This window comes from Zonotrichia albicollis, chromosome 8, assembly GCF_047830755.1.
Source record: "Zonotrichia albicollis isolate bZonAlb1 chromosome 8, bZonAlb1.hap1, whole genome shotgun sequence".
Taxonomy (NCBI): Eukaryota; Metazoa; Chordata; class Aves; order Passeriformes; family Passerellidae; genus Zonotrichia; species Zonotrichia albicollis.
Window position 1 is genome coordinate 24502258 of NC_133826.1, and position 17770 is coordinate 24520027.

At 41.4% G+C, this 17770-nt stretch overlaps 1 protein-coding gene across 5 annotated transcripts in view; it reads left to right on the forward strand.

Moving 5' to 3' along the window:
- The window catches only part of HMCN1 (hemicentin 1), a 161768-nt gene that overhangs the window by 32515 nt on the left and 111483 nt on the right, over nucleotides 1-17770 (forward strand). For all 5 annotated transcript variants that reach the window (XR_012581424.1, XM_005487032.4, XM_074546292.1 and 2 more), the window contains exons 3-9: nucleotides 3024-3182; nucleotides 3720-3842; nucleotides 11297-11468; nucleotides 12608-12714; nucleotides 15238-15358; nucleotides 15840-16103; nucleotides 16361-16505. Coding sequence is in view for 4 of the 5 variants with exons in the window: in XM_005487032.4 (XP_005487089.2) it covers nucleotides 3024-3182; nucleotides 3720-3842; nucleotides 11297-11468; nucleotides 12608-12714; nucleotides 15238-15358; nucleotides 15840-16103; nucleotides 16361-16505 (1091 nt within the window). In the remaining variant the exon portion in view is untranslated. The remainder of the gene's footprint in view (nucleotides 1-3023; nucleotides 3183-3719; nucleotides 3843-11296; nucleotides 11469-12607; nucleotides 12715-15237; nucleotides 15359-15839; nucleotides 16104-16360; nucleotides 16506-17770) is intronic.

The window sequence follows — 17770 nt, forward strand, 5'->3', positions numbered from 1 at the left end:
TTCTGCTGTATGAAGGCTCTCACTGACTTGTATTCATCCACTGTAGTGGTGAAGGGCCAAAACAGAAATAAAAAAAATATTAGAACAGGACTGATAGGTCATACTGCAGTAGAGAAAACAAACATTTTCTACAGGTTTGTTACCAGTGCTTTTCCAAAACAACTGATAAAAGATGTAAGAGTGAGTATTGTGGAGGTAGAGGAAATTTCAAGCTGGGTTCATTTTGAGAAAGGGCATGGATCAAACATTCTCATTAGTGAACAAAGCTAAAATTAAATTGAAGATAAATATTTCAAGGCATCTTGTGTATAAAACATATTATATCAAAATATGCTCAACTTGTCCTCCCTGAACATCAGGGTAACCCCAGCTCTTGTTTTCCATTCATCTGTCACAGAATAGTTGGAGGGTCTTTTGGCGGACATTTGACATCAGGTAAAAGTTGGGCTGTGTGCATTTCACTGCAGAAACTGGGCCCTGTTCCTTTTACATTCAGTGTGATAAAAGACATGTGCCATGGATACAGGATCAGCTTAGGAGGTATCATCTGTATTTCATCTGTAATTATCTTTGAATCATTCTTACAGACAGTGTGATAAGAACATGGACTTGGGCAGCTATGACTCCTTAGTGTTAGTGTTGTTTTTGATTTTTTGATGTTTTGGGGTTTTTTAGTTTGCTTTTGTTTGGTTTGTGTTTTTTTTTTTTTTGTTTTGTTTTGGTTAAGGAGATTTTTTGTGTATTTCTGTGGGCCTGTTAAAACTGAAGGGAAAATAAAGCTTCCTGAGCTTCACTCACCTCAGCTTTTCCAGAAAGTTTCATGAGGTAGTTGTATTTAATTTCAATTTGGAGAGAAAGGCAGGAAATACTGAATGTACTGAATGGAATTTTTTCTACTTTTTAAAGTTTAAGTAAAGATAATACTAATGTTAAATGTTAGGAAGTAATTCTGCCTGTGCAGGGGGGAAGGCCCTGGCACAGGGTGCTCAGGGAAACTGTGGCTGCCCCTGGATCCCTGGCAGTGTCCCAAACCAGGGGGCGTGGAACAAGTTGGGACAGTGGGAGGTGTCCCTGCCCATGGCAGGGGTGACACTGGATGGGCTTTAAGGTCCTTCCAATCCAAACCATTCCATGATGATGATGTTTTGTTGCTTTACCAGCTGACTTTTAACAGTATTATTCTACATTATAGGAATAAAAAAGTCCATGCTTGTTCTCAGAACAGCCATTTAGCTCAGTTGTACTTTTGGTGTTCTATGTAGAAAACAGATGCTGCCATACAGAATATTATGAGATGATAATCAAGTAGACTTGAAGTGGGATAGAAATTTTCCTGTTCCAAGAAGATGTCGGCATAAATTAGCTATTATTTTGACTTTGCCCACAAATTAAAGCTTTGTGTGGAAGAGTCTTCTGCTGAAAGAATTTGGAAATACTGATGTGTCCCATTGGACTGTATAGGCATTGCCAAGATAAAGTTCTGACATGTGTCAAAAATCTTGGAGTTCTCTCTTGAATTTCAGGCTGTCTGGAGTCTACCACTTGCTTTTCCTATAAAATTATGGCTACATTTAGGAGAACTGACGTTGAAAAAGAGCAGTGGTTCTTATATGACTTACAGAAAAAGTGACCACATGCTTATTCTTTAGCATAGATGATAAACTTATTAATATTCTTGCTTTGAAATTGGATTAAGGATACTGATAGGTTAAACTTGTTCCCGACATGAACATTTCACTAAGGACAAACAAAATTCTTAGATATGAAGGACTGCTCTCTTTTTGCCTTCTTTCCCAGCATGTGTAGATTTGTACATATGTTTGTGTGAAGGCACGTTGATGGTAAAAATAAAAGAAATCAATTTTATTTTTAATACTTAATATGCAGAGATCTATTGTAGATGACAGGGCAATTTTTACAGTTTGCATCAGCTCTTTGGAAAGTTCTGTCTTCAATATGCCAAGTTAATTTTTATGTAAGTTAGCTTTTATTTAAACAGTATTTTTCCCATATTCTTAATTCAGTGAGAAAAATTAATCCTTTCCTATAAAGTCATACTTGGAAGCATTTTGATTGAACACATGATCTGAAAAACCTCCAGCTCTGCAGCTGCTGCAGTGCAGAGCTGTGGGAGGACAACACCTGTGCCCTCTGCTGAGCTCTCTGTCCCAGGATGGAGTCCCGGGCAGGTTCTGGCTGCTCTGGTGTCCAGAGGTGCTCCTGGAGCTCTGCCCTGCCTGCCTGGGACCATTTCCCATCTGTCTGTGCCCCTGGCCTTCTGTGGCTGCTGTGTGCTGCCAGAGCAGGGGAGATGTCAGCCAGGAAGGGAGCATGTGAGTGTGGGCGGATAGAATAAATATAAAGGTAGTATAGAAAGTAATTGTACCCCTTAAAGAGTTGCAGCTGGGTTAATGATTAAAGTTTAGGAGCAGGTCTGATGTTAACAGGCCACAGCAGTAGCCAATAAGAAGAGTGTTATAAAAGAGTGGATTGGTTGGCTGAGGGAAGAACTGGAGTCAGTGGCTGCTGTGAGGACAAGGAAGAGGCAGTGCCTGGAGGAGCTGCCTATGAGAAACATCAAGGAGGTACAAAACTCTAACAATGTGGAACCCTTGCAATGTAATGATAATAGAACTCTTACACTACAATGGCAACAAATGGTGACCTTGATGTGATTTGAGAAATAGAACTCTTGCTATATATGACAACGTGTGAGTGTGGGAAATGGGGCTGTCACTAAAGCTGGAGCTGAGCAGGACGTGGATAGGAGTGACTGTGACACCAGCCAACATCAGGGCTCTTCCTTTGACTTTATTTCCCCTTTGGAATTGTTGCAGTTGCTGCTTGTGAGTGTGTTACAGCACTCTGCACAAACCATAAAATCCTTAGGGTAGAAAAGGTGAATAAAATATTAGAGGCTGGGGAAGTATCTGTCTTGAATGTCCGAAAATAAAGTAACTTATTTGGTATGGTTTTTTTTCTTAAAAAAAAAAAAGTTATGTTTTATTTGTGCTTGTGAACAGGGTGGTGGAGACTGTCCAGAGATGAGCATTGGGGCAATAAAGATTGCTCTAGAAATTTCCCTGCCTGGCTCTTTCATCTATGTCTTTACTGATGCCCGATCCAAGGATTACAGACTGACCCATGAAGTGCTTCAACTCATCCAACAGAAACAGTCACAGGTACTCAGGGGATTTGCATTCCCAGCTGGGTTGTGTGTTTAATGCTCTGTTTTCTCAGTGACTAAGGGTAGAATTCTCCTGTGTGAAACTTGGTGAAATCTTTTTACAGAAGGGACCATAATACTGCATTCTAAGTATTTAATTTTTTTAATAGAGTTAACTGATCTGGGTAAGGAAAAACTTAGTGGAATATTCTTTTATTATTGTGTATTAAATAATGTAACTGAATCTTCTACCAGTATATGTGGTTTTGGCAGCTTATCACTTATGTGGGGTTTTTTTTTGTTGTTGTTGTTCTAAAAGAGGTATTATGTGAATGGCAGGGCTGATTGATTTTTAAAGGGATTTTTGTCTATTCCTTCTGCATTGCTTTTTCCATCATTACTGAGTGCAATGCCTCTGTTCATGTAGAGTAACAAACCCATCTCAAGTGACATATTCTTCTGTTGTCTTGCCTTAATGCTGCTGTGGCAGTGTTTTCCTCACCTGTGTACCATGTGTCCAATGAGTCACTGCTTTTTTGTTTTATAAATCCAGGTGGTGTTTGTGCTGACTGGAGACTGTGATGACAGGGATCATATTGGTTACAAGGTCTATGAAGAAATTGCTTCAACAAGTTCTGGTCAAATTTTTCACTTGGACAAAAAACAAGTTAATGAGGTAACTTTGCTTGAGTTTTGCAATCAATAAAGAAAATGAGGCAAGAGTTACAATGTAAATCTTTAAGAGACACTGTGGTGGGTTGGGGGGCAGAGGGGGAACTTCTAAATGTTCTGGTCTTAGTATGTGGACTCTCTTCCACCTTTCCTTTCTTTCTCCATCTTCTATATCAGGATGCAATTCTGTGACTTTTGTTGACAGCAGGGAAGTATGAAGTGACATATCATGCTAGAACCTCCCCAATTTCCCTCTGCCTGTGCCAGAAGGCTTCCAGGAGAAGAGCCTTTAAAAAAGGAGGGGTTCTGGGCTCTGCGTAATGTAGTGGTGTTTCTGCTCAAAACAAGAGTGCACATTTAGCTTTAAATGAGCATTTTGTGAACAAGCAAAGGACTGCTATTTAGTCTGGGCAAAAATGTTCCCCATATAGGATAGATAATGGGAACTCTCAGGTTTCCATTGTTCACAGAGTCATGGAAATAACTTCAAGTGAGGTTATCACCACCTCTGCTGCCCTCCTGCTAACTGTGGTTCCTGACCCACAGCCATGAAAGACTATTTGCTTTGGGAACTTCGGTGAGTCTCAGACAGGAATGAAACTTCAGAAGTCGTGAGAAAACAGTTTGGAGAGAGGTGAAATCACATGGTATTTATCTGGAGAGCTGGAATTGTTTATAAATGTTGTAAACATTCCCCTTTGAATTCCCGGTGTAGGCAATAACTAGCTGAAGTTTTTTAATAAAAATTTACCCTGGTTTGTTCCTTCTTCTTTATGTTCTAAAATTTTGACAATGATAAATGTTGGAGATGAATTGCATTTTTCTACAGCTGTTGCCTAGAAAAACTGAAGTTCTTGCTGGGAATGATAGAAGCTATTAGCAGTGATGTGAGGGTGATCAAAACGAGAAACTTCCCAGAAGATTGATCCTCCAAAAATTGGGTTAAAATTTGGAATAAAAGAAATTACCTGTTTGGTCTGCTTCTGGCCTGCATTTTGCTATTTTGTATAAAGGGTAAAACTTCTCTGTGATGCTCCATGAAATCCCTTTCTACAGAAGGGATTGTCATGGAACAAAATAGTCTTTAAGGGCCCTTCCAACCCAACCAATTCTGTGACCCCGTGATATTGCCAGTGGGGAATGCTCTTTGCCAGGACTGTAGTTTTAGGATAAAGGTTAGGTTAGATTGCTGTGGTTTTGTTTTCTTCTGCTTTTGAGAGGTAGAAGTGAGCAGATAAAGCCATTTGTAGATGCTAGACAGCACCCTGTTCTGGAGTGGAGCTGGCATGAGCTCCTTTCCTGGGTGCGTGGTGCTGCTTTCTGAACTTGGCACTTCCCTGTTTATCAGAACACCAGCTTCTGCCTGTAAGGATAGACTGCCTTGGAGTTTTGGGTAAAGTTTTAAGCAGGGAATTTCACCCCCTTCCAGCTTCATCGCAACATTTCTTTTGAGTAAATAATCATGGAATTGTAAAGTTTTAAAATGTCCTGTGTTGCAAGATGTCTTGAAGATCATCTCATTTCACCCCCTGTCATGGGCACGAACATCTTCCACTGTCCCAGGTTGCTCCAAGCCCCATCCAGCCTGGCCTTGGGCACTGTCAAGGATCCAGGGACAGCCACAGCTTCTCTCGGCACCCTGTGCCAGGGCCTTCCCACCTCTGCACAAGAGCAGAGGGTAAAATTAGTAGATGAAATTTTTGCAGTGTTTTCTTGAGAGAAAGGGAAAAATATGGCCTATGGCCACTGGGAAGAAGAGATGCTTAAACAGTGTAAGAGATTGCCTAAGGTGCAAAAAAAGCAAACCCTAAATAACTTTCAGAAGTCTTCCACAATAACTGTTGAACAATTTGTGTTAAAGCCAAACCCAAAAGACTCTGCCATTTTAGTGATTGTTGACCTTACATAAATCTGTGTCTGGGCCAAGTGACTGTAAAAATGAGTTGGCCACATTGCTGCCATCCCCAGTAAAACCTTCTCTGTGGTTTCAGTTCTGGATCAGCATTGATTCCAAGAAGCACATCCACCAGTGGGTGGATGCAAACAAACAGGACATCTTGCAGAGATCTGATCAGCTGTTTGTGGGATACCCCTCAGGCAGGATTCAGCTCCAATCAAGCAATCACGCTTGCCCTCCTTTTTCTCTGAGGAGTTGATGATGTGTAAAGAATGCAGTTTATAAATGCTGAAGCACACTCACCGTTGTGGGCAGAGACAGCCAGTGCTGGACTGGGGATTAGGGAATAGCTACAAAGTCCGTGCTGAGTGCCCTGCCAAACCAACGACTTGTTTTGTTAAAACATTTTGATTATTCTACCCCCCAAAAGCTCAAACAAAGCTATTTTTAGTATATAAAGTTTCAAACCATTCCTCTTGTTCTTGCCCTTTGAGCATTAAGTGCAGAATGAAGCAATGTTCTAAGCTAGATACAAGGAAACACAGCAAAACAGTACTTGATACACATCCAATGCTTGTGTACTGAGAAGATTATGAAAACTTAGTGCCTTTTTTACTTCTGAAAAACATGTTCTAATTTCAAATACTACAGTGAACTGGGGCAAAATTATTAGTGATTGATAAAGTTGTGTTGGGTTCAGTCCAGCAAAGCATGAAATACGTATGTATCTCCATTACCTGCTGAAGGTAGCTCATCTAAGAGTCTGGGATGAAGGTCCTATTTCTACAAACTCACTGTGATTCTGTGCATTAGATAAATGAGAGTATTTATCTAGTTATAGTATCAAGATCCTATCCCTGGGAGTGTTCAAGGCCCATGTTGGGGCTCTGAAAAACCTGGCCTATTGGAAGGTGTCCCTGCCTATGGCAGGGGGCTGAGACAAGGTGGGCTTTACTGTCCTTTCCAACACAAACCATTATAGGATCATAGTATTCTGAAATGTTGTCCCCAGCGTCTTGGAAAGCCTTTATCAAAGTGCATTATCAAAGCATTGAAGTCCTGGTTTTGAAAAGTGTTTCTTTAGGTGAGATTTCTCTGCTTGCTTTTGTAGACTCAAGGCTTAATTTACAATAATTGCTTGAAATTTAAATGAATCACAGAATATCCTGAGCTGGAGAGGATCCTTGCAAGGATCCCTGCAAGGATTGAGTCCAGCCCCTGTGCCTGCCCAGACACCCCAACAATGCCACCCTGTGCATCCCTGGGAGCTTTGTCCAAACCCTCCTGGAGCTCTGGCAGCCTTGGGGCTGTGCCCATTCCCTGGGGAGCCTGGGCAGTGCCAGCACCCTCTGGGGAAGAACCTTTCCTGATATCCAGCCTGACCCTGCCCTGGCACAGCCCCAGCTGTTCCCTCAGGTTTTGTTCTCATGGCATTGAGAAGATCTATCCAGCATGGGTTAAATTCCCTGTTAGGAGTAGATTCTCTATTTTCATAACAGTGTCCAGTTTCCAAAAGGTACTAATTTTGACTTGAAATGAAGTTACATTCCACCACACCTAATTATCCTTCTGTAAGGAAATTCCTGTAAATGGTTGTGATGCCCAAGGGTTTGTAATGATGCCAGAGGGGGTGTTGAGATGAACTGTGATGATCAGCAGAGTGTGAATATGGTGCTGTGGAAAATAGTGGAGGTTTATTAGTCATTGGCAGTTCAGGTCACGTCTCCAGGTCGTTTTGATTGTTTGTGGCAAAACTGAGTCATTCCTACGTCTGATGAACTGGATTGATCAGTGTAGAGCTAGGAGTTCACAAGGACTGAGCTGATGAGTGGTTTTTTTCCATTTCTTTTAGTGTTGAAGCACTTGATTTTTCTTACTTCTAACCTTTCTGTAAGAAGGGAAGAATTCCTGTCCTTAAACTGCCTAAAAATACATATTTCTTCCTGATTTTTAAAATAAGTAAAAATGCATCTTCCATATATAGAATATTGATGGGAGGAGAACTGAGCATGACACGGAGGCACAGCTTGGACTTTGATGGAAGAAAGGGGGTGTTGTTGAGTGACTTGAAAGCTGGATGAACCTATATGGAGAAAAAAAGAGAGTTTGGAATTGGATGAGAAGCCTGTGAATGAAAGGAGTGCTGTGGATGAGATGAGATTGAGGGGGGACTGAAGACAGGACTGGTGACAGAACATTTACAAAAGATGAGGCAAAAGGGGTTGTTATTGTGGGGAAAGTATCATCTGTAAGATCACAGGGAATGGGGTCTGGTGGTGTTCACTCACAAGTGATCTGCTGTAGATAGAGGTCCCTAAACCCACTGGGGAACATCCCATTTCTGCTGGCTCTTACTCCTCCCAGGGGATGGCAACACAAGGGTTACACCAACATAGCTGGGGTTGGTGTTACAGGTTCCTGCTGTGCATGACCAGTGTGTGTTTGGATCATGCTGCAGAGGAAGCAGTTTCCAATCTTGTTTCACTCAGTTTAAGGTGTAAAAGGCCCCTCCACTACTTTTCAAGGGTGCAACACAGGTGACAAAGTCAAAAGTTCAAAATTACATTATAGAATGAAAGCTTCTTGCATACCTCTGTTTCTTGCCTTTTCTTCTCCCTGGTCCCAAACAGGCATTATCCATTTTCATAGAAAAAGGAGGAAAAAGGTTTCATGGGAGAAGCAGCTGAATGCTTCTATTCTGAAGATACATAATGTACAGTGAATGCCAAACAAAGTAAGGAAAAACAAATAGTTACAGCTGGTCTTTCTCTGTTTATTTATGGAATTTGGAGTCTATGGAAAAAATAAACCATGGTCATGTACCTAAGGCTTTTTGTCGTAAAGCAACTGCAGAAGGGCTTTTGAAAGCGGACAGGCTTAGTTCTTGTGGTTCCTAACTTTGAAGAGCTTGAGATCCCACACTAAAACTTTTCAGTAGTCTGGTTTTCATACATGTTATATATATATAATTAATGGTTTATTTTTACAGTATTGTTCTCTCATGCACTGTCTCAGTTATATTTTTTTATGTGCATTTGAAAACATTATTAGAACATTTTTCCTCTTTGGCTGTAAGTATGAACCTAAATTTACTTCAGCAATGAAACAGTTAATCTGAAATCCTGTTGCTTTGACTGCTTGAGAAATATTCTTGAGTCCCAGAATAAACAAATGGGAATAGAGGCCATGCTCTACAGATTTTCCAGGTTTCACTATGCATTCCAAGAAATGACCTGACAGCAGGGCAGGTTGCAAGAGCAAATTTTCTGGGGAAAAGTTATAAATCATTGCTCTATTTGCCCTTCCCCCTCTAATAAAATTCATCACGTCACATTTTGGCAGAACAACAAAAGCTGCTGTTCTTTTGGGGGCTTTCTGTAAAGGTCTCAGAGGAGAAAAAACCTACTTCTAAACCAGTGTTACAGCATTATTGCAAAGCTCTTTGGAATGACAGGGTTGGGAAATGGATCTCCCAGAATTGCCTATTGAACGTACAAAGCAAGCTGCTGCCAGACTGCAGACAGCTGGGTTGTTCTGTTGCCTTCTATTTTCAGTTTTGATCTTGAAAAACTCTCAGAAACTGAAGTTTGTATGGGTTCATTTAATTTTACAATCCATTTAAAAACTTACCTGTGGAGATGATATCCTGGAATTAAATGGGAACTTTTCCATATACCTCATACAAAAAAGTGTCGTGTTCATCTCACTGGGAGTAGAGCATTGAAATTTCTCTGGAAGCATTTTTGGGCCCAGATGTATAATTTCTAAAGTAGAACTTAAATGAGCTGGATCTTTTTGAGGCCTTGTGATTCCTGTTCCAGGCTTGTCTAAAGCAAACAAAAGTTGCTCCCTAGCTGGTGTCACCAGCTGTTGTACAAACCCCAATTCTCTCTTGGGCCACGTTGCTGCAGGGCTTTGAGCAGCCCAGGCAGTTTTACTGTGATTTTTTGGTATGTTGTTTTGCAGACATGCCCAAGCAGCTCGCTTGTGCACACCCTTGGTGAGGGGGCACCTGGTCAGTGCTGTCTCAGCCTGTGCTGGGAGCACTCAGCACAGCTCAGGAGGGACATTCCTAAGAGTGGAAGGGCAATGATTGATGAAAACCTGCCCCCACCATTTCAAATGTGTTTTCAATGACATTTATTTAAACTTACTTCATCCTTCCACAAAGGTTGCTGGGCATTCATATTGTTACTTATGAGAACAAGTACATTTCTGCAGGAGGCTGGAATCTAGTTTCTATCCCAAAGTCATCTCACACACAAACCTATGGCATATTTCTATTTCTTAAATGATAAAGTAGGCAAGTAATGCAGAATAAACCAGGGGAATGAGGTTCTTTTGGGCAATGTGTTGAATTGGGTCCTAGGTTGAAGGACTTGCCCTGGAGACCGCCAGTACTGACAGGTAACACTTGAGCTTAGTTTCTTGCTGGTTTCAAAGTCTTGAACTGACATAACCAAAGACAGCTCTCCTTTACAAAATGTTTCCCAAGCCATCATGGTCAACTGCAGCTTTAAACCATGGTTCAGTATTACTGTGAGTCACATGCACATTGCTACACAAACCCAATATTACTTCAGTGGGATTTTAAAAATATGCTGCAGCTCTATGATGTACAGAGGTGATGCATAATCATATAGTTTGACAAACCAGGTGTGTTTCTGGGGAGGCTGGGTTGGTTGTGGTGGGTTCCCTTGGCTGGTTGTCAGGCATTCTCTCAGCCACTCACTCATCCCTTGCAAAGGAGGAATGGGTTGAGGAAGCTTGAGATAAAGGCAGGGAAGTCACCAGTTGTTGTTGAGGACAAGACAAAGTTGGCTTAAGGAAAATTAATTTGTTGCCAATTAAAATAGATATTCAATTACTCCTTCAGGCAGTGGGAAGCAAAGACAGGTCCACTTTGCCTCCACTTGCCCAACTCAACTCTTCCCCTGATTCCTTCTCCCTCCCCCAGTGCCATCAGGAATGGGGTTGTGGTCAGTACATACAGGTTTCTCTTGGCTGCTCTGCCTCTTCACACCCTTCCTTTCCTTCACTGTGGGCTCTCCCATGGGCTGCTGTCCTGTCCCTGGTGTGGGAGCCTCTGTGCCCTGCAGGGCTGTACTATCCAAAGCTGTGTTCCCTTTCAATCCCACCTCTGTGTTGTGCCTAACAGTAACTTGTATTAGGTGTTTTAGGGGAAAAAAACCTGGAGAAGTCCAGAGACAACAATTACTCAGTATATCTGGATAAGAATATTTTCCTTGTTGCTTCATGCAGATAATAATTGATGAACAGAAATGTCCACAGGTTTGTATCCCTAATTCCTTTTAAAATTTACCTCTGGTTGTTGTGTAAAGATATATCCAGATGTGCTAGTGTACTCCTTTAAACACCATGCTGACCATGGCTTTGCTAGTATCTTCTATTAAAGTTGCATTTCCTTTAAATATTCACATTTTAAAAAATAAATCAATATGGAATCTCTACAAGATAGTAGAGAGAGGCATTTCAGCAGAAAAGATTTCAACAGCCAGTACTGCTGACAGTGTAGTAACAACTGTTCTTTTCTCTTCTAGGTGTTAAAATGGGTTGAAGAAGCAGTTCAAGCCTCCAAAGTGCATCTCTTGTCTACAGACCATCTGTCCATGGCTGTAAATACTTGGCAGATCCCTTTTGATCCCAGTCTGAAGGAAGTTACAGTGTCCTTGAGCGGTCCTTCGCCAGCAATGGAGATTCATAATCCTCTAGGTGAAGTACTTTTTACTTTCTTTTGTGATAGTGCAAAAAGGGAAGGAAATATCTCTTCTGGTATTTTTTTTTCCAATATTCCATTTTTTTTTTCACTTTGAGGAAACTGGAAAACTTCCTTATTCTGTCCACTTCATCTCACTTCCATCTTCTTTGTTATTGTTTGTCCTTTCATTCTAGATTACTGGACACTTGAGTCTTTCATCTGTTTTTGTATTCCCTGAACCATCATTTAAGGCTGTACATGCTGGTTGGGTTTTATGTGAGGAAAGTTCAGCCATGGTCTAGCTTTTTTGAACTGAGAACATTCAGAACCAAACCTGTCTCATCTCCAGCTGAGCAGTATGTGATGGGGAATGCAATGACAGACTTGGAGCTAATCTGTAATTGAAGCTATTTTGAACAAATCTGTTGTTTATTATTAAGTTGATGCCCTAGGAACTTGGAACAGCACTCCAGAAATAAATTTGGATCATATTTTGTATTCTCTGAATGACTTTTGCCTAAGGATATTGCTTGAGTAGCTGGGAAATATTTTATGCCCAGGATGGGATCCCTGCAATGTGGTCTGGTCTGTCCTGCACGGAGGCATTCTTGTTTACAGGAAAGAGATTTGCTCAATGTCTGTGTTCAAGCCCTGACAACACACAGTCCTGGGTGCAAGTGTCAGGCTTCCCTGAAGCGGTGACCCCACCTCTTTTTGGCGTTTTTCATAAATCAGCTCCATGCATCTAAATCCACTGGGTTCACTGAAATTACTCAAGGCAAATCTTGTAGGTTTTGAAGATGGGCACTGGGACATCCCAGTCTCCACTTCTTCTTTCCCTTAAGTGCTGTGAAAGAGTCAGATGAGTTTTAGGGCTGATGATTCTTCAGGGTCAGCCTTTAGGGAGCAAAATCCCTCTCTAGAGAGCCAGTTCCTGCACACAACCACCCACATGTAAATGAACATTTTCAGTATTCTGTCAGAGAATTATAGGGAATTTTGACTGTTTTAAATGTCATTGATTGCTAAGTAGTAAGTCAAGTATCAGAAATACATTGGTCCGAAACAAAAATATTGTATTTACTCTTTGTATTTTAAAAGCAATACTGTGTTTACTCCATCCTGTATTTAGTTCTTGTTTCTGTTTTTTCAGGCAAGCAGCTCAGTAAGGCATCAGGACTGAATGAATTGCTAAATATCCAAAACTCTGCAAAGGTAGTAAATGTCAAAGATCCAGAGCCTGGAACATGGACAATTAAGGTAAAGTTATTGCAGAACTTCTGTATGATTGTCCTGTAGCATATAAGGGGGTTGTATAATGATTTGCTATGTTATTTATCATAGATACTTACAGCTGAGTCTGTGTTACAGTAAATGTCCTGTGATCTTGTATTTAATATTGTTGTATACCTCTTTATGTAGGTAAAGCTGCATGATCCCAGCTTTCCTAAATAGATGTGGAAACAATCCTACTGGCGTAGATCCTTTCTGACTGAACTATTCCATTGTAGCAGTGTAAATACTCTGTAACAGTCATTTTTGGAGGGGAAGGCACCCGGGTGAGGCACTTTATAGGCATTGCTGAATGGATCCTGCTGTGCATTGTCCCTGCCCTAAGCACAGAGGTGCTTTGAAAAGGACCATTAATTCACACACAGCCCTGGGGGAAGCTGTTGATCCTGCTGCAGAACTGCAGCTACAAAAGCATGTTGAGCTCAGCAGCTCTGGGGAGAATTGTTTGAATGTCTGTCTAGGACTGGGGGCTTATCAAAAAAGGGACAGGGACTTTTTATATGGGCAGATATATGGGACAAGGGGGAAAGGTTTTTAACTGCCAGAGGGGAGGGCTGGATGGGATATTGGGAAGGAATTGCTCCCTGTGGGGGTGGGCAGGCCCTGGCACAGGGTGCCCAGAGAAGCTGTGGCTGCCCCTGGATCCCTGGAGTCCAGGCCAGGCTGGACAGGGCTTGGAGCACCTTGGGATAGTGGAAGGTGTCCCTGCCCATGGCAGGGGATGGCACTGGGTGACTTTTTAAGGTCATTTCCAATTCCACAGTTCTATGACCAAAAGTGCTGAAAACCAGTACAGAGACAACCTGGTGGGCTATTAAAAGTGAAAAAGATTTGGATCCTGCTGGACATGGTAATGTGATCCACATTGAGTCCTGAGACCTTTTCCTACAAGTTGGTGCTTTAGGATTCACTTCTGTCACTTGCTGGAGACTTACAGGGCGAGGGCAATTTTTTGATGCTGTTTGCAAGACAGGAAAGCATATTTCACAAATATGTATTTGCACTTTTGATTATACTCATCCAGCCTGGTAGGGGAAACACTAATGGACAGTCTCTGTAATCCATGTTCAGCTACAAATGATGAGAAGAGACCTAAAGATAATAATTGGACAGCAGTCCTGTGTGATAAAACTAATTCCTTGTGTTTGCCTAAACACCTCCAGCTCCTAGACATGACAGTGAGAGATGTGTTTATTGTTATTAGGAAATGGTAAAATTTTTTAAGGTTATTCTGGCCTTAAAAGTTGCAAATAACCAAAGGTCTGAGTAATTCATAAAGAGAAATGATTTCCCAGTGTATTTTTCTGTGGATTGTTTACTTGGCTTTAGTCACTGGCTTGGTTTATTTACACAAACATTTTAAGACTTAAGCTTTGTGAAAATTTTATTCACGCCATAAACTCCTTATACAGATGCACCAAGCTATAAAACCAGAATTTTATCACTGAATTTATCTAATGAAAATTTAACTGGCAATTAACGCTTGATGCCTTGAGTTGTTTGGCACAATTAAAGATTTCTTTATATTGTTAACAGCTGGCTTATATAAAAAAGGTTTTAGTGGTTCTATTTCTGAGGTGAAAGGCTAACTAAATAGAAGGAAATATGTTTTAATCACATAGATATTGATTTGTCATGGTGTCTAATGCCTGTCCAAAGGCTGTTAGTTAGAAGAAACAACTGTTTAATTTGGTACTCACATGCAGCAGTGGCAGAGGGGGTTACTCTGGAGTAACCTCTCCCAGAGAGCTACAGGAATTTGAGAATGGATCGGGTAAAACTCCAGGGAAAGCTCAGTGGAAGCTTCCGGACATGTGAAGGGTGTAGAAATAGGTGAGGAGGAAAAGCCAGGGGTTCCTGTGCACCTTTGGCAAGTAGCACCTGACCTTTCTTTCTCTGCATAGAATCATAGGAACTAACTTATAATTACTTTGATTTGTCTTCTTTAAGATGAAAGATGTGCATCAAAGCGGCTGTACTCTTCAGAACACGAAGCTCAGGCTGTTCAAGGGTGATGGATGGGTGGGGGTTGTTCTGATTTGCTTTTTGCTGATTGAAGCAGAATGACCGGTTGAGGGTACAAGGGTACAGAACAGAGCTACCTGTGCATCCTCTGTTCCCCCTTGGCCTGGGAAGAGAAGCACCTTTAATGCATAGATTTTTCTGTTGAGTTCTGATTCACTCACCATTTTCTAGTGGAGTTTGTAATGGTCAGGTCCTAACTCCCAGACCAGTGTCATTGCAGGCAAGGAGTTGTGGATTTGTTGGTGTGATTTCCTTCCAAGACAAACTGGCTGTCTTTGCTGACACCATAACTGTAGGGCTGGGTGAAAGCAAAGCTTTTTTCAAGGTGCTTTTCCTTACCACTTGAGCCATGAGGCTCCTGTCTGTGCTGCTGTGAGCCATGCTGGAGCCAGTCCCTGAGCTCAGGGCTGGCTCAGCTCTGTGCAGGGCCTGCAGTGCTGGTTCCATGTGCTGCCTGTTTTGCAGACCTCGAGCAGCGGGCGGCACTCTGTGCGCATCACGGGGCTCAGCACCATCGACTTCAGAGCTGGCTTCTCCAGAAAGCCCACCCTGGACTTCAAGAAAACATCCAGCAGGCCAGTGCAAGGTTTGTTTCCACTTCAATCCATGCTAAATACCTTCAGGCCCCCGATATCGAGTACAGCTCTATGATGAGCTTTGTGATAATTCTGGGGATGCTGTGGGTTGGTTCCTGGGAAGGGGCTTTGTGTGACATAAATACAGATATTCTTAACTATGCCTCAGAATCCAGTGCTGTTTCTGTTATTTTTGGAGCTTCTGAAAAAGGCTTTGACCTAGAGGCATGGTGAGGAGTTAATAAAGAAGTTGCTTGTTTCAGAAGCACCTGTTGGAAATCAGTAATTTAAACTCTCCCCAGCTGTGTCTCCTCATGGCTAATAAGCAGAGCTCAGCTGAGCACAATTTAGTCTTTTCCTACTCAGTAGGTAAAGGCTGGAGCTGAATGCTGCATTCATGGGGTAGTGAGCCATGCAGATGGAATTTAATCTTTCATGTTTTAATTATCTGTTTTCTTTAGCACTTAAAATAGAGTGTTTCTGTTTTTCTAGGGATTCCTACCTTCATGCTGCTGAATACCACAGGGATCCTGCTTCCAGCTAGAGTAGACCGTCTGGAACTTCTGAGTATTACAGGGGAGCTCCTTAAGACCTTGCCTGTGAGATACTATCCTGACAGAAAGCCCTATGGACTATGGAATATTTCTGACTTCATTCCACCAGATGAAGCTTTTTTTGTTAAAATTACGGGCTATGACAAGGATGGTTATCTTTTTCAGAGAGTTTCAAGTGTTTTGTTTTCTAGTATTATTCCTGGTAAGTGACTTTAACTTGAATTGACTGTTCATTTGTCTCATCTGTGTCAGTTGAAATTGAGGTCTTGTATGCTTTTATAACTTAGGCAAGTACTTTCTGTGCTGTTTCCTTCCAAAGTTGTGTCTCTAGTTCATAATGGTCAATACCCACTAAGTGGAGAGTTATCAGAAATTGAGCTTCCTTTTAACAAAAGGAAAGGATGGGATGTGTGTGAGTAGCTGTTAATATACTTTCTGGGGAATGTTTTCTTTCTTCAGATGCCCCCAAAGTTACAATGCCCATGAAGACTCCAGGATATTATTTACAGCCAGGCTCTGTTCCTTGCCATGTTGACAGCCTTATACCTTTTACTCAGAGATTTACTAAAAATGGAGTCAAACTGGGAGTGGATCAGTTCTTCAAGTACGTAGTGACCTTTTTTCACAATGCTGCTTCATTTCCTATTTATAGCTTATGAATTCTGTTATTTTTTACTGCTATGTGCTGTCTACATCCTGCTGCTTCTAGTCTATTATTTTTGGTGCTCTTCATCAGGAAAGCTGTATTTTATGGAGATATTGATAATATTTATATACAGAGACATATATCTATATATGATGTATAGAGGAGGATGTACACTCTGCATGTGATGGGATTTATAAGGTTCTGGCCTAAATTCCCCTCAAATGTGTGCTCTGAAGTTATGATAAACTGGATCTAAAAGTCTAGAAGGCAAATTGTTTTAATTTATATTTTTAAATATTATGCAAAATTGGTAACTAGCTTTGTTTATTAAACACACCCCTCACTCTGGCCCCAGTGATATGTAGATCACTGGGCATACATTAATTTGTTTGATTTTTAATGCCTTTCATGGAGGCCCTAGAAGTATGTCCTATGACTTGCCCTAGAAACCTTCATCTTCAGAAAATCTCTCAAAATAGCAAAATTTATGTGGGATATACCAGAAGGCTCGTCAGATTTCTGTATAGAAAAAGAATTGTTTGCTCTTTCTTTGTAGGGTGAGAGAATAAAGAAAAGGTTAATTAGTTAAAATACTCATAAAGTGTCACTTTTGATTCTGCTTGTTAAAACCAAAAGGGATGTGTGCCCTAGCAAACAGTGTCAGCAGCCTCCTGTGCAGCCCAAAGCACCTCAGGAGCAGACTGTAGGCTAAACTCTGCATTCCCCAGCAGGTACAGCATACCCAAGTGAGCACATCCTGCAGCTCCCTTGTGCACTGCTGGCAGTGGGAAATGCTGCAGCTTGGTGTAGTTTGGGTTTTAATGAGGTGCCACTGACACACAGTCAGCCCCAGCACAGCACATACTTGGGCTGCTGTGTAATGTTTTCCATTCCTTAGGTATCAAACCCCACACTTCTCCTTGTTCTTCACACATCCAGCACCGCTGATTCGGCCGCGTTTTTCTTTTTTCTGTTACAGAGCGGATGAATGAACACATCATCCAATTTAATTTAACAAAACATGTCTCAAGCCAGATATTGTTAGTCATAGTTAAATAGGATCTAATTCAGCTTGGCTTGTTTGCTTCTTATTTGTAGTGAAGTTCCAGGCAGGGTTTGTCCAGCTTAGTAGTTCAGTGCAGATTTGAACTGTGGTATTCCTCTGCATTGAATGAGTTTTGTTTTGGTGTTGAGATGTCTTCACTCAACTGTTTTAATATTTA